Source organism: Parus major, chromosome Z, assembly GCF_001522545.3.
Source record: "Parus major isolate Abel chromosome Z, Parus_major1.1, whole genome shotgun sequence".
Taxonomy (NCBI): Eukaryota; Metazoa; Chordata; class Aves; order Passeriformes; family Paridae; genus Parus; species Parus major.
This window is the reverse complement of record NC_031799.1, coordinates 12,856,937-12,882,991: the sequence shown is the minus strand read 5'-3', so window position 1 is coordinate 12,882,991 and position 26,055 is coordinate 12,856,937. Positions and strand designations below refer to the sequence as shown.

Here is a 26,055-nt window from a genome sequence, read left to right as displayed (position 1 = left end):
AAAAAAATATCTCTGATCCTTTCCAGAGTTCCTGCAATCTGCTCTTCTGTTCTGACAGTAAATGTCTCAAAATTACCCCATGGAAACATTTAATTATGAAGTTTCTTCCAGTTCTTTAAAGGTTTCATCCACTTTCTTGTCTTGACTGGGCAGTCTATAGTATGCGCACACCATGTTAACTTCTTGTTTGCTACCTCCATTATGCTGATCCATGAGCCTTCATCCTTGATTTCTTCAATCAGTGATATGTTGGGTTGTTGAAATAGTAGGAAAAGAGTATGCAATATTTAAAGAAAATTTTAGGCGCTAAATAAATTGTCGAGAGAATATGTTTGCACATAAGAGGAATATCATCTTTTGCTCCCTGAATGACTTGGAATGAGTCATTTCCCCTCTTTGCTTCTCCAGGTCTCAGACTGTGAAGTCTCTGTGGTACAAACCTACCATAACAGAGATAGATGATGTGCAAGCACTGCCACCTTCCAGATATTGCAGGCATCACTGCATTTCTATTACTAAATGTAACTTGCATCCTCTCTTCATGGAGGCTGAAGTTTGGTGGTACCGAGGACCTCCAAGAACATTTTCCTTAGGTAATGTAGGAGGGGAATGTCCCCATGCACAAAAGAAAGATTTGGAATTAAACATGGTTGCCAAAACCATGTTTGTACATGATTCTCTCATTACCAGGAATACAGTGATTTTGGGCTTGATATTGGAAAATATCATACCCTAGTTTGCTCTGGTAAGTGTAAGGATTTTGAATTTCTGTGAGTTACACAAATAAGCTGTCTAGGACAAAAGTGCAGAATTAAGGCAAAAGGAAATGTAGATGAGTGCATGATGGAAATAAATACTTAATTGATCTGTTTGAATTACTTATACATGTGGAAAGGCAAAATATTTGCTGTATTTTTTGTTCAGGAGGAATCTTTACATACTTTTGAACAGCTGATTTCTGTTTCATTTTGTGTCAACCAAGTTAATCCTTATTTCCCTTTTGTATTATGCTATACAGTTTCCTTGTTTGGGTTACAAAACATGGAAATTCTCAGAGCACTGTGCAGTTTTCTCATTACCATCCACATAGGAATACCTCTTTTTAGGCTCAAATATGTGCATGAAGACTCTAATGAGGAAAAAATATTTTTCTGACTGATCCTACTTACTTGCAGTGTTCAGGTGTTTCTAACTGTGGTATTCACACACACACACACACACACACACACACACAATTCTCTGTGTTTTTCTTTACCAGTAGCTAAACCTGTTGACAGGTTGCTCACCTTAGTTTTCTGCTGTGAGAATTGTGCTGCCTTTCTTGACTAAAGTAGCTTTAAGAGGTGGTTTAAACCGATATATACCTACTGGCGGTGCTGGGGTCAAGTTTAGCCACTACCTCTTCAACACCTTTAGCTTGCCTTTGTCTGCAGATCAGAAGATAAAAGACAAATGGTTTAATTAGTCTTAATACCATTTTGAGCCTACTGCTCTAATCAGTTGATCACATTTACCCAGGTACTTAATCTGGCATAAAACCCTACAAAAATAAAATGGACTTCAATGGACAACAGGGGGTTTGCAAAATCCATCCCTTCCTAATATCTGTATCTGTGCTTTGTTTTAAACAAGACTGGATTTACTTTGATTTCTAGATTAGTACAGGTTACACTGAGCAGAACATTTAATGCATCTCATTGATTTTCCCTGTAATACTGTTGATATACAGGTCACTGCTCTAATAATTTATTTTACCATTAGAATTCTGTATGCAGATCTAGTCCCTAAGGATATCAATGTGTAACCAGATCTGCATGATCTAATCAGGTTCTGCAAGAAATATATTATCACTTCAACACTTAGCAGTAGAAAGCTTCATCAAAATGGAAAAGTTGTCTAATATTTAAAGCAAAATGTAGTTCAAAGAGTCAACCATGAGAAGCAGGTGTGTACAAAATTTAAATACATTTCTCAGATTAAACAAAGCCAAATCCAAGCCAGAGTCTAAGATGATTTGTCATGACTCCATTTATTGTTAAAAAAGAAAATGTTATAGCTGCTGCTTCAGTTTATAGGGTTTATTCCAGTTCAGGTAAAGTAGCATTGCTCTCAGAAATGACTGACTAGCAGAATTTCATTAATGTGATATTACTTGGTACAGCATGCATGCTTTGGAAAGTAATTTTGAAAAGCACTTGCAAAAGCATTGCTGACAGGCAAGACTAGTGCTCTGAGCTCATTTTGGTGTAGGATTTGTATCTCTGAGCACCTAGTACTGCAGTCCATTTCCAGAATACAAGTCCTACTGACCCTGAAGAAGTTTTGCAAGCAGTGTATGTCAGGCTCAGCAGCAGACCTTGCTGCAGTGAGTCTGACCAGAAGCACCTACGGAATAGCAGGATTGTGGCTCTGCCAGCAGCTGGATGGTGTTTCTGTGTAAACTGCCATGTGCAAACACCAGGTGTTCAGCAGGGTAATGGTTGACAAAGGTGATAAGCATCTCCTAGGGTCAGCTCATCTCTCCATAAAACTGCTTAAATGACGCTATCTGAATGCTGAGCATTGTTAATTGTGGCTTTTGTTTTGAGATTGTAGGGTGGACATACCTTGAGACAGCGAATTTTTTATGGCAAAATGCTCTACATATTTGTATTCAACTTGTATGTTGTAGAAAAGGGCAACTCCTGTGCATAGGCATGCTAAATTTTTCGTCCCATTCCTGTGAAGAGCATGCAGAGTTTCTGAATTTTATCAGTGGAATGTGATGCTATTCTTGACTCTGTTGTACTTTTTTAGCAAAGGAAAGTAAAGAATTTTAGCAATAAATTTAAGAAGGAAAATAGCATTCAGTAACCTTGTGGATGACCATATGAGACTTGAAATAAAGATCAGAAAGGTTATATTCCTTGACATTTTTCCAATTCCTATTTTACCTGGCCATAAAGGTGTATGTGGAAAGATTTTGGTTTGTTTTGATTTTTCCTTTGCTTCTACAAACTAGACAGTGCATGATTCAGTGTGCAGGGCCAAACTCTTCTCCTTGGCTCAAGGGATTTATTGTGTGACTAGCTTTGCTACCAGAATTGCTTAGATGTTCAGAGACCACTGGGTTCATTGAGCCTAAAGGCATAAGTAAGAGCTGGAAGAGAGTGACTGAGCATCCAGACAAGCAGTGAAACAGACTTTTTCTCAAGTTCCTACAAGGTGTTCTTGGGGCAAATGCTAACAGACAAATGTACTGTTGTTGAGGGAAATGGCAGGGGAGGTGGTTGGTGAGTGTTGGTACAGGTCAGAAAATGATTTTCATTGAGAAAAACCTACTAAAGGCTTTGAATAGATGAGTACAATACTGATAATTTTTCTTTCTTGTGTTTTTAGGGTCTCATGACTCTTTTAGCTTCTACATTGATGAAGCCTCTCCAGTTGGGCCTGAACAGCCAGAGACAGTCCAGAATTTTGTGTCAGTTTTTGGCACTGTGGCTAAAAAGCTGATGAGGAAGTGGTTGGCTACACAGACCATGAACTTCACCAGCCAGCTGGGGGCAGGTATCCGGTATTTTGATCTCAGAATTTCCACCAAGCCCAGAGACCCAGACAATGAACTCTATTTCGCTCATGGTTTATTCAGTGCCAAAGTCAAAGAAGGTCTGGAGGAGATCAACGCATTCCTCACTGAGCACCCAAAAGAAGTGGTCTTCTTGGACTTCAATCATTTCTACGGGATGCAGAAGTGCCATCATGAAAAGCTTGTCCAGATGCTCAAGGACACATATGGAAACAAAATGTGTCCCGCTATATTTGCCCATGAAGTCAGTCTCCAGTACCTGTGGGAAAAGGAGCACCAAGTGCTAGTGTTCTACCACAGCCCAGTGGCTGTTGAGGTGGCCTTTCTGTGGCCAGGCCAGATGATGCCAGCTCCCTGGGCAAACACAACAGATACGGAAAAGCTGATTCAGTTCCTGCAGGCATCAATCACTGAAAGAAGAAAGAAAGGCTCCTTTTTCATATCTCAAGTAGTGCTGACGCCAAAGGCTAGTACGGTGGTGAAAGGGGTTGCAAGTGGTCTCAGAGAAACGATCACAGAAAGGTGAGTTTGTGGCTGGTAAGGTGTGCTGACTGTGCTGACTGCATGTTGGTAGTGCTGTTTTTCCAATTCCCTTTAAAGACACTCTGGCTGATGCATTTCTTCCATTCTACTGTGGGCTAGTCAGAACTTAGCATAATCCTAAAATATCTGAAGAGAAACACATTGAAGGACAAGCTTTTGCATCTTGAAAGAAAATCTGCAACTGAAGCATAATGAGATATTAGGGGATTGGCTTAACCTTCTCTTTTTTCTGGATGCAGGTTTTGCTGATTTGTTTTGTTTTCCAAATGTGGAAAACATAACATAAGCACTGAATATTGTGTCTAGGATTTCCATACTGGAAAATGTTATCTGTATGATCTAGACAGATCTATCTGTATGATCTAGATAATTTTAGCTTTTATTTGTGCATCAAGCTTCAGATATTGGATAAAAAAAAAATTTGTTGTGGTTCATCAGCAAAGCCTGATGCAGAATTTGCCTTTACACACCCCAAAGATGTATGGTTTCTCTGTCTCTATACTATCACACATTGTATCAAAGACAGCAGGACACCATCAGAGAGAATTTGACTCCTTAAAGGCTTTCTTCATTTATCATACAGGAAAAACTGCAGACCATTGTATAGGTTCTGTACATGGAATAGTTTGTTGACAGGCCATTAGTTGTTATATTACAAAAAAAGCCACCTGTGCAAGACATGCATTATTTACACTGTTCTAACTTAGATAAATCACAGCCAATTTTGAGCTTAAAGGCATGTGACTATATTCTTGACAAATTGGTATGAAAACTGAAATTTAATGCTGAGACACAAGAGCTATTTTCTTTCTCTCCTTAAAAATAAAGAACAGTTGCAGAGTATAAAAAAAATTCACAGTGGGGGTCAGTGGCCTGCTAATGTTTTGCTCTCTGCAGGATGTGCCTGTGACAGGAAGGTCTGTTGGGAGCATATCCCCTTCTGTGAGATGAAAGATGCAGTGTCTGCAAAGAAAACAGGCCTCATATTTGTGAAAGGTTGAGCTGTTTTTATGGCAGCTTTCCAAAACAGCTGTTAACTTGAAAAAATAGGTAAAAACTTTACCTGACATGGTAAAACACTAACATGGAAGGTTTTATGAGCAGTGGAATATGATTTAGAAGTCCTTTTAGAGGTCCTTATGTGAGTGCACTTGGTGTATCCTTTGTGTTTTATGGGCTCCATGGGACTGGGTAGGCTCCCTCTCTCCTGAGTATGAAGAGCACTTCTCCATACTAAAACACTGCTTTGTTGATGGATTTTACCAATAATACCTTGTTGTTAAGGGATTTTTTTCCTCTGGTAAATATCTTCCTGAGTGTTCTTTAGAACATGAAGTACCACGATCCGGAAACTAACAGGTTGTTCTTAAAGCTTCTTGTATGAATAAAATAGCCATCAAACCCCATTTTCTTCATCTTTGGCTTACAATGTGCTTTTTAGAAGCTGTTTGTAAAACAAAGACTTGAAATAGATGCTGAATATGTTTGACTGGGCTTTGAATCCAGGGCTGTTGAACTCTTATTATGCCTTTCCAGCAGCAAATCTTGAAATTGTAGCTACCTTCAAAAGTCAATAAATAATTGAATAAAAACCTGGAAATGTTATTTTGCCAGATTTCAACTGAGATTTTTCACATGATCCCCAAGTGTGTAGTCACGTCTGCCACATGAAAAGTTTTTTTTCCTTTTTTGCATAATTCTTTTAGCCATTATGAAAGAAATAGACCTTCAAAATAATCTCCAAGGCTAATATTTAGTCTTCCCAGTGTGGCATCTCATTTTGCATTTTTCTTTTGAATACAAAAATACACTATAGGAAGAAACAGGATTTGAATTTATGATAATGTAGACAGCAACTGAACCTGTATTTTGGGTTAACTGCTCTAAAAGTAAACATCAAGTATATTTTATGATTATTCTGTTAAAAAATAAATAAGCAAGCAATTAAATGATGAAGTACAATTTACACAATAGAATTTGTACAGTTGACTTCAGTCTCATTGCCTTAATACTTCAGTAGCTTAAAAATATGGAATCCATACAAAAGGTACTGAGATGTACATTCCAGCTGTGCTGTTTTTCTGACTTTGAACCATCATGCAGTAAAAATATTATTTTGTCCTTTTCAGAATAAATACCCAATTAAATCTCATCTTTATGTCCAGGTAGATAATATACGTACTTTTGCTACCATTTACTGCATAGACTTGTATATTATACTGTTTACCTTATAGAGAAATGCTGGGGATGTAAGGCTAATGTAGAGCCTTACATTAAGAATGCAGTTATCTTGCTAATTGAAGCAGTTTTGTAACCATGATTGGATAGGGTTCTTCCCTCCCATTGAATTTTAAAAGATCTGAATTTTAAAAGATATTCTGCAAAGGAATAAGGTTGAATTTTTCAAATAATTTTGGTGCGGGGGTTTGTTGTTTGGTTTGGGTTTGGTTGGTGTGATAGATTGGCATTTAAAAAAAAAAATTAAAAAAAAAGTAAGAAACAGCTAAGGAAGTTAAGGATGCTGGAGGCTGCTGGGAGTTTTTTCTCCTGGCCAATAACTGGCCATTTCTGAGTAGTTTTGACCATTGAAAAGTGAGATCAAACTGTGAACAGCACTCTTTAAAACGTAAGGCCAGGAATTTCTTTTTCCCTCTTTGGTTTCCAGGTGTAAGAGGTAACAGAGCTCCAGTTCAGCCTCCCCCCAGACCGGACAAGGCCACGGGGGTCGGGAGCGAGGCTGGCCAGAGTTCTGCGGGTCCCAGGAAACTAAATTGGTGAATCTAAACTTCTACAGTTGGGTTATTTGGTTTTTTCCCTAAATTAAGTATTACATTTAAGAAATGTTCCTTTGGCATGGTTGAGTAAAAGCTGTAGTAATTTCTTTTGTTTTGTTCCGCCACCTGTACAGTGTCCTTTTACATATTGACTTAGTTTTGAAAATAGGGCAAAGCTTAGATCCTCTCAGATGCAACAAAACATACCAGGTTTTGGTCTCTGAAGTCAATCGTTAGTCATGAAATTGTTTATGATTTGAAGAGCAGTGGCTACCTTAGAGGGAGAGCATAGTTACCCTCAGTCACAGCATCCATTGGACTAGGAAATCTGCGAGCAGAAATTCTATCCAGAATCCAATCTGCTTTTTTGCAGTTTATGTTGGGAAAGAGCACAGTGAAATATTCCTCTGTCACCAAGATGGTTGGTTTAATGGCTTTTCCATGACTGCCTGTGGTGGTGGAGGTTCACATGCACACTGCTGTAAAGCAGCCTTCCAAGGCAATATATTTCAGGAGAAGGGATGTTATTCTTTAACCTGTTTCCTAGAGCACAGATATGCAAGCTGTGAGGCCCAAAATAACCTCAATTAAAAAAACCAACCAACCAATAAACAAACAAACCAAAAAAACCCCAAAAAATTTTCATGCTCCTAAGACTCAATTCAGCGAATATAAACCATGAGTTTTCTACTGATAATGTTTGTTTACAGGCTTTGCTGCCATCGCAGATAGTGTTCTGTGGTACAGTAATTAGAAAGAAGGAGAAATTAAAGTTGTGAAGCTTTCTGTCCTGCACAAATACAAGAGGGCAAAGCCATTTCTTGTAAAGTCTTCCTGGGCCCACAGCTCAGTATTACAAAACTCAGTAACACACACTTCACCTTCATTTACTTGAATGAGGAGAATAGCTTGCATTTATGCACATTATGTTTCTTGGATTTGATGAAAAACTTTGAGGACTATCAGTGTGTTTCCAGGCTTAACATTCTATCACACACACAATTTAGATGCCAAAAAATTCTCCTTAGCAAACAGTATATGCCAAATGAATTGCATTTTCTGTGTTCATTGAATTAACTTCACAGTGAGGCAGCTGCCTTCAGCATATCTGAAAGGTGGTTGTGAGACACCCTTTTGATTAGTGTAGAGCTGTTCCTAATAATCTAGTTTGCTTTCTGATTTGCAGTGATATTACTAATTTTATCTATGACACTTGAGACAAGCATGATACTCTCTTTGTTGTCTCTGCCATTTATTAATATAGCAGAAGAATAGATCTCCTTCAGAAGATGCAGAAATCCTGTGGTACTTGTAAAGCTTTCAAAAAATAGAAAGTAAACACATACCCTGCCAATTGTCACTTGATTTCCAAATTAATCTCTAGGGATAATGTTCTCTGTGGCTCACATATGACTAAATCCTTGCCTACCATGCTAAAGCTTCCTCCTTAGCAACCAAACCAAATTTGAAAAAAAAATATCCTGCAGATGAGAATGAACCTTTTGAAGTGGAGGCAAAGCATTCAATCCACACTATTAGCAGAAGGGGTGGTAAGTAGGCCACAGAAACTGTCAGGAGAAAATCCATCTCTGGGTACAGTCATGAACTAAGCACAGTCAGATTTAGCTAGGGAATAGATGGATATTTTATGAAAAATGATCCCTGAGGTTGCAAGAAGTGGGATTTTTTCAGTCAGTTACTGATGATGCCACACCTCCGTCAGCTGAATTTTTGAGTTTCTATGTGGCAGGAGGAGTGGGAATTGATCATCTTTTAATCCACACTTCATACTGACTGATGCCATTCTTAAACTATTTTATATGAAAAAGAAAAACAACAGAAATGGCAACTGTGGCAACTGTTTTTTTCTGATTTTCTGCATCCTTCCTGATTGTAACCTTAGTGTCTGTCTCCGTTATGGGCTGCAGGAGATCACCAAGCTCCAGTGAGCTGGTTCTGATTTTAGGACTTGAGAAGCTGATGTGTCAGCTCTTCAGCTGCTGAGAGGTGAGGGTAGACTCAGTCCCTCACTAATGTGTGTGGTACAAGCACACCTACCACACTGTGTTTTCCTTGGAACATGGCTATCTTTTTCTTTCTGGTTTATTTTGTTATTTTGGGGATTTTTTGGGGGTTTTTTTTTGTGGTTTTTTTTTGTTTTTTTTTTTTTTTTTGTTGTTGTTGTTGTTTTTTGTGGGTTTTTTAAATTATTATTATTATTATTTCATGACCACAGAGGGCACAAAATGGCATTCTGGTATATTAGTAGGCTATTCAAATGAACTCTGGGCAATTCAGAAAAATCTTTAATATTTCTGTTCTTCCTCAAACTATCCTTAATTACTTTTCCAGTCCTTCTACACAAGAGACAACCTGTGTTTGCACACAGAACAGCACAGGGAGATTTCAATGGAAGAATCTATCTACCACGTTAACAGGCCTGCACAATGACAACTGTGCAGTTAACACAAAGCCCAGTGGGCTGTGTGTGTGTAGTGGCATTTCATCATCTGACCATCTGTCTGCATGAGAATTTCAGTGTAGCATTCCCATAGGAAGGCCTGTGTGGTTGTGTCTGATGGCTTTGCTCATGAACTTGGAACAGTGTTAAATTGTCACAAAATACAGATTTTTAATAACTTTGTTAAAGTATTTACGTACTCACTAGTAGCCTGTGGGATTTGGTGAAGGAGGAAGGTTGGTGGTGATCACCATGGTGACTTCCATGATCGGTGGCTTGGCTTTTGGGTTTGTTTGGGGTAGTTGTCTTGATGTTTTCTTGTGGTAGGTATGGGTGTCTTGCTATTTTTCCGTTTGTGTGGTGTGCTTGTGAGTTTTATTATGTTGGGCATCAAAATATCTGCTTACATTTACTGTGTGAGCTGTGTGACTACTTGTAAATATACTTTATGTTTTCCAGTCATAGGAAACACTCTGGGCACAGTGTGACCCTGCACACACAGACAGCAGCAAGTGTTTTTCATCACAAAAAAGGAAATGTTCATTTTCTCAGCTCCACTGCTGTAAGCTGTCTCTAACATCTACTTGTCTCAAAGATTTCACACTTCAATCTTTACGGCTGCTGTAGTGAAATTGCAAATGTCTCATTAAGTTGCTTGGGATTTCTTTGATCTTTCTGCATTACTCAGATCACTAAGGAAACTCAAAAGCTAATAGATGCTAACAAGTTCTGACCCCAGGGAAAATAAATTTGCTAATGTTGGGCCTGAGTCTGTGTAGCTACTTTTACCTCATTGTGAAGGAAATCATTCCTTGATGGGTTGATCCTTCTGCTCTTCATTTATAAGGTACAAAATGAGCACAGAGATTGACACAAACAAGCTTGTCCAGGTGTATTCACAAGGTGGTGTTCAAGCTGGTAATAATCTTCTGTAAAACGAAAATGTTTCACACAAACACAAGCAAATACAAACTCAGTAGATATGGCAACGTCCATGTCTCTGTGTTGAGCTAGCTCTTGTGTGCTGCAAACCATTGCTTTCAGGACTATATAAGTAGCTCTATATGCACATCTTTGTCAAAGTTTAAGCAGAGAACTGGACAGCTCTGCATGAACTAACATGCTCATTATATGTTTGGAAGTTTGAATTTTTAATCTTCTGTAGCTGCTCCACGGTTCTAGAGGGGTAGGATGTGAATAGAAATGTCAAAACAAAATCCTGTCAGCTCTTAAAACCATGTTGAACATGCTGAAATCTATCATTTCTGATGGATTTGAGTAATTCTCAGTAGCCTCTAAAACCTCAGAAGACTTTCAAATGCAACATGGAGAGGATGCATCCACACTGTTTCTGGAGAAGTCACCTGCATATCCCCAGCTTCTGCAGTGGGTACCTCTACTTGGCTGGTAGGAAAGATTTAAGGCAGGAAGGGGTGTTAAAGGAGCCCTAGAGACAGAAACCCGCTAAATCCATTCTCAGAAGATAGACCAAGCCTGCAATTAATTTAGTTAAATGCTTCCCTGTGCTTACAAACAAGTAGCCTTTGTGGGCTCAATGAGCAGTTGGCCACACAAGCTACAGCCAGAGATGTGTTGGATAAAGCATGCAGAGGAGGCAGTAGGGATTCTGGCACACTGCTGCCACAATTGTTCAAAAGAAATCACTATGACAGGGGGCTGGAAATAGTGAAAGCAGCCAGACCAAAGGTCTTGTTGATGTACCAGCTTCTGTATGATGCAGAATTTGCATAAAATATAAAAATGCCCATGCTTTTCTACTGTTAAAACAGAGGTGATACAGTTTTTTCTTTAGGAATCTGTGGGTTGTAATGCATTTTTTTTCTTAAGGAGTCACTGTCACTATGAAAGATGCTTGTTTCATGAATACAAATCCTGCAAATATCTAGCCTTATTTTACTCATCTTTTCTTTACAACTTTACTTTTAGGCAAATTCTTAATAATTATATTTTTCTCTAGGATATATATTTTTTTTTTGGAACGGGAAGGGAGGGCTAAGTCTAGTATACAAACTTGATGTTGTCAAAGATTATAATAAGAAATTGACTGTAATTATAATGATATAATTGCATGTATTGTCCTGGGTTGTACAGTTGCCCTAGAGAGCATAGTCTTTTATATTAAAATGTCTTTCAGTATTTATTTCAGACACTAAGAAAAATAATAAAAGACATATCTATAAGATGCTGAATGATCATGCAGTGGGATTTGACCTTTGGCAATATTTTAATACTGTAGCTGTTGATCTGAGGGTTTTTGTAGCTAAGCAACTGTCATCCAGAATGTATTATATCATAAAAGAGTATTAAGATATGAAGGAGACTAAGTAGTTAGAGTAAAATAGGAGCCATGGTGAGATGCAGGCACTTTTCTATTGAACATTCTTGTTTTCAGAGCTATAGCACGAAGGATGAACCTTACCATGATTTGTTTCATGGTGGAATATTGAAACCTGCACCCTGCACTCTCAGTTCTGTGAGCAGGCACTGTTGTATAGTAAATCAAATATGAAATTAGATCTTGGGTAACAGACACATTAATTTTACTGTTAGCAGCAAAGAGGGACTGCCATGGATCTTTATTCCCTTCTTACTTTGATTTAGAATCAAAGATTCAATAAGCTTAGGAAGATCATTGAATCCAGTCTTTGACCAAATACCATCATGCCAAATAAACTCTACCACAAAGTGCCATGTCCAATAGTTTCCTGAACACTTCCAGGGATGGTGATTCCAGCATCTCCTCGGGCAGCCAATTTCCAATCCCTAACCACCCTTCCAGTGAAGAAATTATTCCTGATGTCCAACCTGAGCCTTCTGTAGTGCACCTTGGGGCCATTTCCTCATGTCCTGTTGCAGGTTTCCTGGTCAACCCCACCATGTTACAACCTGTGAAGCCTTGTACAGGGCAAAAAGTAGAGTGCTGAGCCTCTTTTTCTGCAGGCAAAACAACCCCACTCCCTCAGCCATTTCTCATTTGACTTACTCTCCAGACTGTTTCTCAGCTCTGATGCCCTTCTCTGGACTCACTCCAGCACCTCCATGTCTTTTTTGGAATGAGGGGCCCAAAGCTAGGCACAGGATTCAAGGTACAGCCTCACCAGTGCCCAGGACAGGGGGACAATCCCTGCCCTGCTCCTGCTGGCCACACTATTGCTGAGCCAGGCCAGGATGCCATTGGCCTTCTTGGCCACCTGGGCACAGCCTGGCTCATGTTCAGCTGCTGCCACCAGCACCCCCAGGTCCTTTCCAGCCACTCTGCCCCAGCCTGTGGCACTGCCTGGGGTTGTTGTGACCCAAGGGCAGGAGCCAGCACTGGGCCTTGTTGAACCTCACACCATTGGCCTCAGCCCATGATCCAGCCTGTCCAGATCCCTCTGCAGGGGCTTCCTGCCCTCCAGCACATCAACACTCTCACCCAAGTTATTTACATCCTCTGATGTCTGAAACTGGCTTCTTTGCTTTCCCGGTGAGACCTGTTCAAATTACAGCTCTGAGGCAAGGCTATGATCCCAAATGATACTTGCAGGTATGGTAGTGGACTATGTTGCTTGAATAATGGGGAAAGGTCATTTTGTCCAGTGTGTTCACTGCTGTTTCCTGTTTCAGTGGGTGTTGAAAAGAAACTTGTCTCCTTGTGAACAGGCATTTTTCTCAGAGCTAAGTTCATTACAATTTGTCTTGGATTTGCATGTCCTACCAGAGAAAAACAACCACAGGACCTCTCTGTTCCCTGGATGGCTGAAGAAATTTTGGCCGAAAAAATCACTGAAATAGTGAGGACTGGCTTCTCACAACTTTTAATACTCTCTCAACTGGCCAGCTGTGTGGATCTTGTGCCAACCACCCTGTGTCAGGAGGAGGATCTGCCCCTGCTAAAGGAACACTGTTGTCTCTTCCTTTCCTTACCCATCTTTCTTCACCTCTCTCCTCCCACATGCTCTTTTTACTTAGATTTGTTTGTTTTTTTCCTTCTGAGCTACTGCAAGTAGTCAGCCCAGGAAGTTTCATTTCTACTTTAGCCACATATGAGGTGCTGGTTAGGGTTTGGGTAATTAGGGTGAAAATATAAATCTGATGCCAGAGTGTTACCAGCCTTTAAGATGGTAAAGATTTAAGAAAGGATGTTTTGTACCCAGGGATGCTGTTTCAGGCTGTTGTCAGGTGCCAGGTGGGTGGTCCTGAAGCTTATTTCTGGAATGTCATCAAGGTCCTTGTGTGTTGTCCAAGACTGGTGCTGTTCCTGTGAAGAGCAGGAGCACATGGCATGGGGAGTGTCTGTGCTCAGTTTGGTCCATCTATTAAGCGTCCTTATGCTAAAGGTAAAGGATAGGACTCAGTTGAGAGAGGTGAGCAAGGTCACTGCTGTGGCACTGCAAACAAGAGCCATGCTCTTGCCCTGTTCTCACACCAGGCACAGCAAGTTCTTCTGAGCCTGTTGCTAATTGCAGCTCAGAACATTTGGCTGATAATGATCTGTCTCGCCTAGCAGCATTTGCTGCTGGCTTCCTCTCTCCATCAGGCGGTGTTTCACTGCTGTCAGTGTCTGGCTGTGCTAGAACAAGAGAGACATAAATCCAGCTGAATGGTTTTCTCTTGGTGGAAAGCACCCTCATTTGAGCTCTGCAATCTGAGGTACATTTGTGGAGGTATTAATCCATATGATGAACACCTGGTATATTTGTTTCGTTTTTTTCTTCTAAGACATTTCTTACAAGAAATACAAGGTGGACTGTTTGAAAAATACTTTTCAGCTCTGGAATGATATTGCTTTGTCCTTTAATAACTGGAAGTATAAGGATCCAAAAGAGGGCTACAAAGATGCTGAAGGGTCTAGAGGAGACACCATATGAAGACTGAGTTCACTTGGCTTGTTCAGACTGGAGGAGTTGCAGAGGAGACCTTGTAGCAGACTGGAGTTTTGTCACAAGGGGAAATGGAGAGACAGGCACTGATCTTTTCTCTCTGTTCACCAGTGACAGGACCATGGGAATGGCATGAAGCTGTGTCAGGAGAGGTTTAGGTTGGATATCAGGACAAGGTTCTTTATCTGGAGGGTGGTCAGGGGACAGCTCCCCAGGGAAGTGGTCACAGCACCAAATGTGACAGAGTCCAAGAAGAGTTTGGACAATGCTGTCAGGCATTGTCACATGGTCACACATTGTCACACACATGGTGTGACTCTTGGGGTTGTCTTGTGCGCGCCAGGAGTTGGATTTTGATGATCCTTGTGTCTTCCTTCCAAGTCAAGATATTCTACAATTCTATGAAATAATGCTTTGGATGGACTGACAACCAGGATTAGTTACTGTAATTCCCTCTTGGTAACTTTCTGGATTCCTATCCTGCTGACAGCCAGCACTGACCTGTGCTGGTATGAAAGGAAACCAGGGGGAGATCATAAGTCAGAACAATTTAGTAGGAAAATTGAAATAAAATGCAATAGTACAAAACCACTGACAGAGTCAGAATACAACCTGACACCCTGTTGGTCAGGGTGTTGGTAGCACCATGGTGGCTGCAGTCCTCCTGGCGTGACAGACCTGGTTCTGTTGAAGCAATGATCCTGTAGAAATGCTGTAGTTTTCCTCTGAGGATCCAGTGGTGGTGTAGATGGATCTGGTGTTCCCTCTGGGAAGCCAGTGGAGAAGGACTGCCTGTGTTGTTCCAGGTTTCAGATTACATCCAGGTAGGAATGCTTGGCTCCTCCCCCTGGGTGGAGCATCTGACATTGGGATGATGTAATTTTATCAGTCATGCAGTGAGACTCAATGGCCCATCAACAGAAGAAATCCTTCTGGAGGGAGGATGGAAGAGATAAAGAACACTGCCCCACCTGGCTTTAACAGATGGTAATAGAACACATACTTTTGGTTACACCTTGCATTGCAGCCTTAGACATGACTGTACCAGCTGCCCAGCTCTTCTGAGAAGAGAGGGTGAATCTCTGGAGATATGGACTCACGTCTGCTACTTGAAGTGGTGCGTGTTTTTCTCCACTCTTTGTGAACTTGTGTAGTCTCTTAAATAATGTCTCTTGCCAGTGCACTGGATCACACTGATAGAGGTTGTTCTAACAGATCTACCCATGTCTGTGCTGAGGCAGGGGTATGCAAGGTCTGTCTGTCTGGTCTTTTGGTGCAAGACAGGTGCTTAGCTGAGACTGACCACCATCAGCGTCTGGTGAGAGAGGTTTGTTGGAGGAAGAGGACTGCAGCAGCTCTGTGATGAATGTACATCTTGGTCTGAATTCCACAAGAGGAGTGTGAGCCACTGCAGGGACTCTCAGGCGCCATGTACGACTGAGGTGGCAGGTCTGCTTTTCCTTGTGCTGATGAAGCAGCATGACTCAATGCCATGATGATGGAGAAGGGAATGACTTCTTTTGACAGCCTTTCTTCCCAGATATCTCAAGTGAATTGGCATCAAAGCAGGGGAGGAAAACCAGTATAAGAAGGAGATCAGATTCATGTTCTTTTTAGGAACTTGGTGGTATGTAAGTGTGTGGGACCTTATGAGATGCGTCCTAAAGTCCTGAGGGAATTGGCTGTTGGAGTTGTCAAGCTGCTCCATGGTGTTTGAAAATTCATGGCTATCAGGTGGAGTCCCAGGTGACTGGAAAAAGGGAAATGTACCCATTTTTAAGAAGGGTAGAAGGGAGGACCTTGGGAACTCTGACCTGTTAGCCTCCCATCTATGCCAGGGAAGATGATGAAAGAGTTCCTCATGGCAGTTACATTACGTCACAGGAAGGACAGGGAGGTGATTCAAGACAGCCACCACAGCTTTACTGATGGTAATTATTGCCTGGCCAACCTAGTAGTCTTCTGTGATGGACTGACCACATCAGTGGACAGGGGATGTCATCTATGTGGGCTTGTGTAAAGCCTTTGACATGGTCCCTCACAACATCCTTCTCTCTGAATCAGAAATTAATTTGATCAGTAGGCTTTGGTGAATAAGGACTGACTTGGATAGATATCCAGAGCTCAGAGTTCTGGTGGACATTATTAACAAGTTATGTCCTTCAGATGACTTTCAAAGATCCATTTCAACCCAAAGAGTTCAGTTATTCCATGACCTCTTTGCTAAAGTGTTTCTCAACCAACTACTTCCCTCATCCTCTCTCCATGGGGATTTTACTTTATTGCTGATGCATCCTCTGTAGTCCCCTGGTAAATTTTTACAAGATATATAATGTATTTTTTAGTCTACCTTTTCCCTGATGGTTGGCAACCACAGTTCATTGCTGTAGAGTTCTCTTTAAATAAAATATGAGATCAATTCAAAAGTTATCAGTATTACTGGAAATAAAAGACTTCTTACAATGTCTGCCTATTTTTGGTGCTGATTAGAACCAGTAAGAGTGCTCTAAGTCACCAAATATTTTTTTGTTTTTAAAGCTAATTTGACATCACATCAATAGTATATTATTTAATATTTTATATCCTTTGTTAAGAATTTGATCCACAGTTGTTAGTTTTTGAGATGTGACATCAGGTGCACATTTCTGTAAATTTTTTCAACCCAGAGATTACAAAGCCACTTGTTCTTTTTCCCATCAATGCTGCTCCTTATTGAAAACTGCAGGTATTTTAAAGTTTACTCTTTTTTTTTTTTTTTTTTTTTTTCTCCCCCAGGACTGTTCCTTTCAGTGTTTTTCTCCAGGGAAAAATCTATTTTAGCAAAATACTTTGTGTCAAAGCATTTTGATTTTCACTCCTATTAATCTGTCTTGTCTTTAGATTTATGTTACACTCTTAATTGCAATATTTAAAGCTGTTTCTATATTCACGGCTTTTCATTTTTTTATTCAGAAATTGGTCTTGCACTTTATTTCATCGAAAGGCCAACATTTTTGTTTTGCTTTCTAATATGAAACAAAATCACATTTTGAGATTCTGGAGTTTAATGGAACAGCAGCTCTTGGTTTCAGAATCTTGGTCTCCCAACTGTTTAGTATCACAGTGGATGTCTAGCACTGAAGCACCCAGCCTTCACCTGCCCCTTGGTATCACAGCTGATCAAGTGACAGAGTTTTTTTCTCTCATTCTCAAAATACATTTTAACTTTCTCATGACTATTAGAACCTACAGTTTTGTCTGCTATCTCTAAGGTGAATACCACCAGCCAGGAAAAGCTGCAATATTATTAACAGTATTAATTAACATGGTGTGCACAATAAAAAACACTGTAGAAGGATGGAGTTCTTCAGGGAGACTCTATAGTCTAAGTAATACTTTGGCACATTTCAGGGTCCTTTACTTTTATGCAGGAGAAATAAATCAGAATCTGTCCTTAATTTTTCTCTGAGAAAGCTCAACTGCTTTATTTTGGCTAGAAGTTAAATGACCAAACTTCCTTCTCTAAAATCTAAAATTATTTGAACTCAAGGCAGACAGCATATTGGCAGATGTAGTCTAGAGGTAGTTATTCAGGACCATGCAATGTGGAAGAGTCTGACGCAGCTTTTGACTGATCTGAATTGTGTTGTCCATCATGTTATGCTGCCATTGATGGCATCATCTTGATGGTTCAAAACTCTTGACTATAAGGCTAAGTTAAAAGAAAGGATGAGTATTATTGTTTGATTACAAAATGTGCCAGTGATGAATGTTTAAAAGTGTGGCTCAGAGCTCAGCAGAGCTATCTAACAGAATGTAAGAAGCAGATATTATTTCCTCCAGAGCCTCCCCAAAGCCTTCTTTTCTCTGGGCAGAATACCCCCAGCTCTCTCATACTGTATTCATCAAGGTGCTTTAGCTCTCTGATAATCTTTGTGGCCTCCTCTGGATCCACTCCAACAGGTACATGTCTTTCCTGTGCTGAGCACCTGAGAGCTGGACACAGTGCTCCAGGGGTGGGTCTCATGAGGGCAGAGGGGCATAATTACCTCCCTTAACCTGTTTGTCACACTTGGTATGGCCTGGTGCAGCTGGTAAATAATGTATAATGCAGTTGGTAGAGTTAAGTGTAGAGTATTATAAACTGAAATGGAGTTTGGAGATCAGAAATTAAGTTGGACTTGCTAGAAGTACCAGACTATAGAAAGTAGTAGCTTTCCTCCAAGACCCTGGTCATCTCTAATTTTGCCTCTAAGGACTTTGAATTCTGCTATAAAGAATAAGTTTTCTGATAACACAAAGTAAGAGTCTGTCATTGTAACTGAGGAAAGCTGCGGGGTGACATGTAGCAAGATGCCTGCAGAAGAAGTGAGATTAAATTCATTGGTATAAAATGTAAGGTCATAATGATGTTAGCATGCTCTCATAAGGCAGGATCTCATCAGCTGCGATTGCTAGGCAAGGTAGCTGCTGTAATCTTGCCCATGGTTGAGTAAATTTTAGCCCTCGGTGGAAACTGTGTAGAAGAAAGGGTGGTATCCCTGTGTTATGAACTTAGACATTTACAGCATGCACAGAAAGATGCTGATACTACCATCTGAGGTATGGTAGGATACCTTTTTGGACGTTCAATGCAGTTTTGGTAATCCATGTTCTGAGTAGATAAAACTTGCACAGCTGCAGAGAGGGACTACTAACTAGGATAACCAGGGAGTGAATTGCTGAAGACACTGAGAAAGCTTGTCTTATTTATCCTGGCACAGTGAAGCCTGAGAGATTCTGTGATTACCTACTCTCTGTAAATATCACGGGAATAAACACCAGTGAGGAGAAACAGTTTAAGCTGAGGGCAAGCATTCTTACAAAAGCAGCAGGTATACACTGACTGAATAAATTTAAGCTGGAAGTGAGAGAAGGGCTCCCTACAGTGAAGTTTTCCAGCTGGAAAAGTGGGAGTGAGAAAAATGACTGCTTTTAAGATGAGCTTCATCCTCTTGAAAGAGGAACAGAGATCACTAGTTAGCAAGTTCCTCCCAGACCCCATTCTACAAGAGAATGCCATGGCTACTAACCTGCCTTACCAAAGGCAGCTATGCATAGTCTTGTCCATGGCACTTGCTTTGTCACTGGAGATAGGAGGACAGGACCTCACTGTGTTCTTCTTCCTGCTGGTCTACTTGTGGGAGCCCTAGGAGAACTCTGGTCTTGAGACATGGGATGGGAACTCCCATTTGCAGGTGGGGAAAAAGGTGCTCTTGCAGTATTCATTCCCCACTGGTTGCTGAGAAGTCAGAGAAGTCTGTGTTAGGGGCACGGTTCCCCTGACATGGGAATACCTTGGCAGAAAGATAATCTGGTGAGCCTGTCTCCACCAGCTGTATTCGGGACAAATATTTCTCACTGTAAAAAAGCAGTGACTATTTTGTAATATCTCCTGGGTACTGTATTTTGGATAATTATAATTGGCATAGTAAAGGGTTTATCATATGAATGCTTTGGGCTTGTTAATTCTAGGCTGTGAGGAAAGTTAAGTAGAAGGAATGAGGAATAGCTCTGGGAAGGCTGCTCCTGGTAAATGATTCACAGCAATGCCCAGGATGCTATTTAGGAGGATAGTGCCTCTGGGATCCAGCTGATTAACAAAGATGGTTTAGCTGTGGGAGTCCAGAGTTAGAAGCCAGAAGATGTATAAATTATAATAAGCAGCTTGAACCTCCTCTGTGGTGAGATGAAGCAGCTTTTGTGGAGGAGTTAATAAGTGTGTGCCTGTGGTCCAGGCACCAGGCTGGGGTTGTGGAGCACCACAGCATTAGAGGTGGCTGTGACAGCAGTGAAATAAGCATCCTTATTGTATGTGCTGTGAATCCATTTGGTACATGCCCTGCAAGGGAAATGATAAAACCAGCCTTGCAGATGAAGTCTTGGTGAAGAAGAAAAGAGACATCAGGAAGTAGAAGATGTGATGCCTCAGATGTAGAGAGGTACAGCAGAGGAGTTTGTGTGCTAAATGAAATGTATTGGGAAAACAGAATTGTGAACGTTGTTGATTCTATTTGTGAAATGGGGACAAACTTGAAGACTAGTTGTATATGAGAAAAATATGTAAGAAAACATTTACATGTGATATTTTCCACCTTAGTGTTTTAGAAATATTGAAGTGTTTTGACAGTTTTAAGAGACGAAAGAGTGAGAAAAGAATGTTTAATTGGCTATGCTGAAAATGAGCTACACATTTAATATATTTTTAATTAACTGAAAAATGTGTGTTCCTATGTAATTTTGTTTCCACCATCTAATTTTCTGACTTGTTTTAATCACAACATCATTCAAATCAGAGCTGTAATTATGCCAAATTTCTGTTACTTGGATGTGGTGCCTGAAACCCTTACTATATTTTTTGCTTCTTGCTGTCCAAATAGCAGTAGGGATGAAAAACTACTATTTCCCTTCTTCAGAGGTAATTCTTGGTTTTATAATTTTCCATTTAAACTTTGTTAGGTGGATTGCTTCATCACAATCTGTTTGCTGAATGTTTCATGAACAAAGTACATTTTCACCTTTATTCTAAACAGTAAGAAAGTATTAAGATCCCGAGAATAGCATAAGATGCATCTCTTTACTGCAACTTTCTCTTACTTGAATATGGTTATTTTCCTTGCATTTTTCAGCTTTGCCTTCCATATGAATTATTCTGCATATGTCTGTCTGAATAACTTGTGGAATATACTGAATAAGGTACTACAGCAAACAGTCACCTGCATCACCTGCAGATTTATACTTTTTAGTTGTCTCTATATTCAATGGCAAAGAATTCAAATATTAGTGAGATTCACTTTCATTTCAAGGTATCTGCAGGAAGAAACAGTTTTGCAGGCTACATAAAATTAATATTTTTTCTATTTACTTACGTAATATAGATTTGTTGTAGTAATGATTTCAGTGGAAACAGTGCAATGATGTGTGAAATTCTGTTACAAGGTGTACAGCAGAGAAATAGTGCTGGCAGTCAGAAGTTTCTTAAATAAAACTTGCCCTCCACCTAGCTGCTCTGCTTTCTCTGCTAATGTTACATACCATCTTACTAACTTTTCCTTTTACTCAAAAGTTGGATTTTCATAATCACTCTGCTAATTTATCTGTGTTACAAGGTTCTGGGCAGGGCTAAATGCTTGTAAAAATCACCTTCTTTGATGTTTCTTTCATTGTTCTCTACATTAAATTTCAGAGTATTTCCTCCATGCACTACCTTTTTTTTTTCCCTCTAAATCTGTCTTCTTTCTTGAATCAATCAAATATTACTTTTTCAAGAATGTGAGTTTTGTAACAAGAAGATGAGCCAGCAGCAGCAAGTAAAACTCCAAAATGGGGAGCAGCTGAACAATTTTATACTTTCACTACTCAAATAAGTTCCCCAGCAGGACAACTCTTTGTAAAGAGGTAACACATGGTGGCAGCTCTTGGAGAAAAAGCCCTTAGCTGAGTCTGGTGGAGGAAACCTTGGCTGTGAATGGTCTGGTACGGGCTACAACATACATCTGTGACAAAGGAGTTCCAGCTCTGTTGTCAGATTCTAACACCTGATTTGAATGCTTTAATGCAGAGATTCAAGTGTAATGGGTGTATGAATAAATAATAACTCTTTTTTTTTTTAAGAACCAGAAGATCGGGGAGGAAAAAAACCCCCAAACCTGTAGCTGTTCCTTTGATTGGTGACAGATATTTTCGTCTTTAAAGCAGAGGTTTTCTGTTTCACAGACAGTGCAATCAGTTCCAGTTCCAGTTTCCATATTTCATGCATATTGTCATTTATGGGAATTTTTTAATATTTCTTGAACACTCAGATTTCGGTGTGGAACTGGGAGCAGGACCAACTGTCTCATGCAGATAAAATATGCCTCATCGAGGTACCTGTGTTAATGAGTGTTCAAGTTTTGTGTTTGTGCTACCAGAGGTTGAAAGGGGTGATGACTGAACACCACTCTGACCTCCCTGACCAGCTGTGATCCCACACAGCACTCTGTGATCTCCAAGAGATAACTGATTAACATAGAATCATAGAATGGTTTGTGTTGTAGGAGATCTTTTAAAGGTCATCTTATGCCAGCCCCCTGCCATGGGCAGGGACACCTTCCACTAGATTAGGTTGCTCAAAGGCCCGTTCAAGTGGACTTGAACACTTCCAGGTATGGGGCATCTGTGACTTCTTTGTTTCAGTGCCTCACCACTCCTGCGGTAAAAAATTGCTTCCTAACATCTAATCTAAACATGCTCTTTTTCAGTTTGAAGCCATTCCTCATGTCCTGTCACTCCATGCTTTGAGAAGAATTCCTCTTCAGCTTTCCTGTAGACCTCATTTTGGTACTGAAATGTGCTCTGTGTTTTCCCTGAAGCCTTCTCTTTATGCCGAACAATCCCAGTTCTCTCAGACTGTTCATAGGAGAGGTACTCCAGCCTTCTTCTTCAGCCCATCATCTTCATGGCCTCCTGTAGACATACTCCAAAGTCCATTTCCTTCTTATTTTGGGAGCTCCAGACCTGGATGCAGCAGTCCAGGTGGGGCTTCACCCCCTTGGGGCTGAGGGGCAGAATCCCCTCCTTCAGCCTCCTGGCCACACTGCTGGATGCAGCCCAGGCTGGCTTTATGGGCTGCAAGTGCACATTGCTAGGTCATGTTGAGCTTCTTACCCATCAACACCTCCAAGTGCATCCCTGCAGGGCTTTTCTCAATCCCATCAGCCCCTAGCCTGGGGGTTGCCCTGACTCATGTGAAAAACCTTGCATTTGACCTTGAACTTCATGAGGTTTGCACAGACCTGCCTCTCAAGTCTGTAAGGTCCCCCTGTATACCACCCCTTCCCTCCAGTGTGTTGACTGCCCCACCCAGCTCAGTGTCATCAACAAACTTGCTGAGGGAACCCTCAATCCCACTGTCCATGTGACCAACAAAGATGTTAAACAGCACTAGTCCCAATACCAACCCTTGAGGAATACCACTTAACACAGATTTCCACCTGGACATTAAGCCATTGACCACAGCTAAAGATAGTGTGACTATCCAGCCAACTCCTTATCCACCAAGTGATCCATCCACCAAATCTATGTTTCCACTTTAGAGACAAGGATATCATGACCATATCAAATGCTTTGCACAACTCCAGGTTAGAGAAGCTGTTGATGGGCTTGTCTAATTTGAACTGCTGAATCACTGCGAAAAAACAGCCTTTGAACAGAGATATCCTCATAGCAAGTAGTATTTTCCTTTAAATCCTCTGGCTATCATGTATTTTCTATACTAGGGTAACTACATGTTTTACAAGCCTTTTTCAGGCTTAATATAAAAGCTAACTACCATGGTTTGTATGGCAGCAGCTCAAACTTCTAGCTCTGTCTTTGCCACTTCAGTTCCCTACTGCATTAACCAAGAGAGTAGCCAAAATACTAGAGTTGTCTCCTAAATGAGATCTTTTATACTACAGAGTCCACTGAGTCCTTCTCCTGCTGCCTGAATTTCTAATGCTATTAGTTAATGCTCTAGATGCAATGGCTAAAAACAGGGAATAAGGGAAAAATGGGATGTTGAACATTATTTACTTCTAGAAACCACTCTTTGCTGCTATTAAATCTCCCATTGCATTTTTGTACAAGATGTAGGTTTAACAAATTCAGCTGAAATATTTTCTGAAGGGAGGACAGAAATACTCCTTTTGAGCTCATTTCTGCCTCCCGTTATAAAAGAAACCCAGAAAGCCAACAGCAGTTCAATGCCAGAGGGAAGACATCTTGCCGCTAGTGACTCTGCAGAGTATGCTGCTAAGATAATTACATTAAAAGATGCATCTGACCCCAGCATGCTTGTCTGTCATTTGAATAGATGCATTTCCAAATTGTATAAAGCAATTGAGGATGACTGGATTACAGACAGATTTTTCAGAAGAATAAATTCAAGGCTATTAGATATTAATGTAGGTAGTCCTTGCAAACATGGCAGCTCATGTGCAGTAATGTCCAGTCATATCCAGGGAAAGAAATTCCTACTCAGTGTTGCCCAAATTTTCTGGTTTGAGTCAGTCTGACCTTGGTTGTGCCAATTTTATGACAATGCTACAGTTGCCTAAAGAGGATCCAAGGGGAACCAAGTGCATCTGAGGAGTTCCTTTACAGCCTTTTTGTGCCAAGCTTGTGTAAACCTCTGCTTCAGTTCATTTGTTCCTTGTTTGTCACATTTCAACAGTTAGCAAGGACCTGTTACAAACCACAACTTGTCTATGAATCAGGAACAGAGGGAGAGCAAAACCACTTGTTTTCTTTCTGTTAATTCAGACCATTTCCATGTGTTGTATTAATTTTATCTCTACACATTTAGCACATTAGGTCTATTAGCACAGCTGAGAGAATTGTAAATTTTGATCAGGGAGTGAAAACAAATAGCTGGCATATAAAAGAGGAGGACCTTTTAACATAGTTTTGCCACAGAGAAAATTATGGTAGAATGATGCAATGTGGAATGGTACCTAAGGCTCAACTTTTGCAGGGAAACTTATTTACAGATGCAGAGTAAATCTTTAGCAGGAACAAAGTGAGGGCATGGTGAACAGTCTTGAGCAGCATGCCACAATGCCATTACTTCTGGGTACTCCAGTTGGAGGTAATGAGGATGTATAGGGATATCTGTAGAGGAGTGCTCTGAATACACAGAAAGGTGACATCTCCCTCTCTGGGGTCTTGTAAATAGATTAAACTGAACCAGAAGTGGTTTGTATCACTGATCTGCATCACTGATCTTTGTGTAGTCAATCCTGTTCAAGGTGGGCTGGATGAACTTGGATGACTTTTCAAAGTTCTTTCCAGACATGATTTTCATGCTTCAATGACACACGGGAAATGCACTGCTCCCACTGGAGCGATGAATTCTCTTTGTCCTTGAAAAACCAAAGTGAGCATATGCTGCATTATGGCTCTGGAATTCAGTGTTGTTGCAGGCAGTGGTAATATTGAACAGAGAGGGGGGAAATTAAGGAATATAGGGACTCTATGAGTCAGGCTTGTGTAAGCACAGCCTCCTGCAGAGGGGTGCTGATTTTGTTCAGCAGTAACACCTATTTGCAAAAGGCTGCAGGGAGCAAGGTGTGTGCTCCACTGGAGAGGGAAGAAATGCCACATGTCACTTTGCCCTGAGCATAGAGACCTGCTGCAGTTCTCACTGGTGTTACTGGGAATGGGCACTTAATGCTTGGCAGCATCACACCCTGTGAATGGGACCGATTTCTCTCTGTGGATTAGGTTGTGCTGACTCCCTGCACTCCAGAAGAAAACATGTTCTCTGCCTATAGTGATCAAACTCTCGTTAAATAGTGAATAGCCATTCTGTTTTGTGTTCGTGAAGTTGCTTTTCCCTCTCCTCTCCTGTGAAAGCTCTGCAGAGAGGAACGGCTGTTCCACCACGGGAGGTCCTGTCTTACAGCACGGCTGTCATTAGTCTTCTGTCACATTGTCAGGCTTTCATGACTCAGACATTAAAAAAACCAAATAACCAACCCTCTTTCTGAACTAAAATAGCCTAAGAATGGTTTTTTAAAAGCAAATTTTAATACAACTAATTAGATCATATTTTCTTTCTGAAAGCTTTTAATGGGACTCACGACTTTACTGCTTAAACTGATGCAACTTGAATGCTTAATTATTATTTTTTAAACAAAATTCAATGCCACTGAAGTCACTTGAGAGCTTTGATAGATTAAAAAAAAAAAGAAGAAAGAGGTCTTGAATATTCAGTAACTTTAAAAAGGGCTATGCCTGTTTTGTAGTTGAGGTCAGTATTTCTCAGCAGATCTCCTTTAATGCATCAGAAAA

The 26,055-nt window shown here is 40.5% G+C and overlaps 1 protein-coding gene across 1 annotated transcript in view; it reads left to right on the top strand.

Annotated features, from left to right (window-relative positions):
• Positions 1 to 26,055, top strand: part of PLCXD3 (phosphatidylinositol specific phospholipase C X domain containing 3) — a 75,032-nt gene that overhangs the window by 43,469 nt on the left and 5,508 nt on the right. The window contains exon 2 of the mRNA XM_015652097.1: positions 3,379 to 4,087. Coding sequence (XP_015507583.1) covers positions 3,379 to 4,087 — 709 coding nt within the window. The remainder of the gene's footprint in view (positions 1 to 3,378; positions 4,088 to 26,055) is intronic.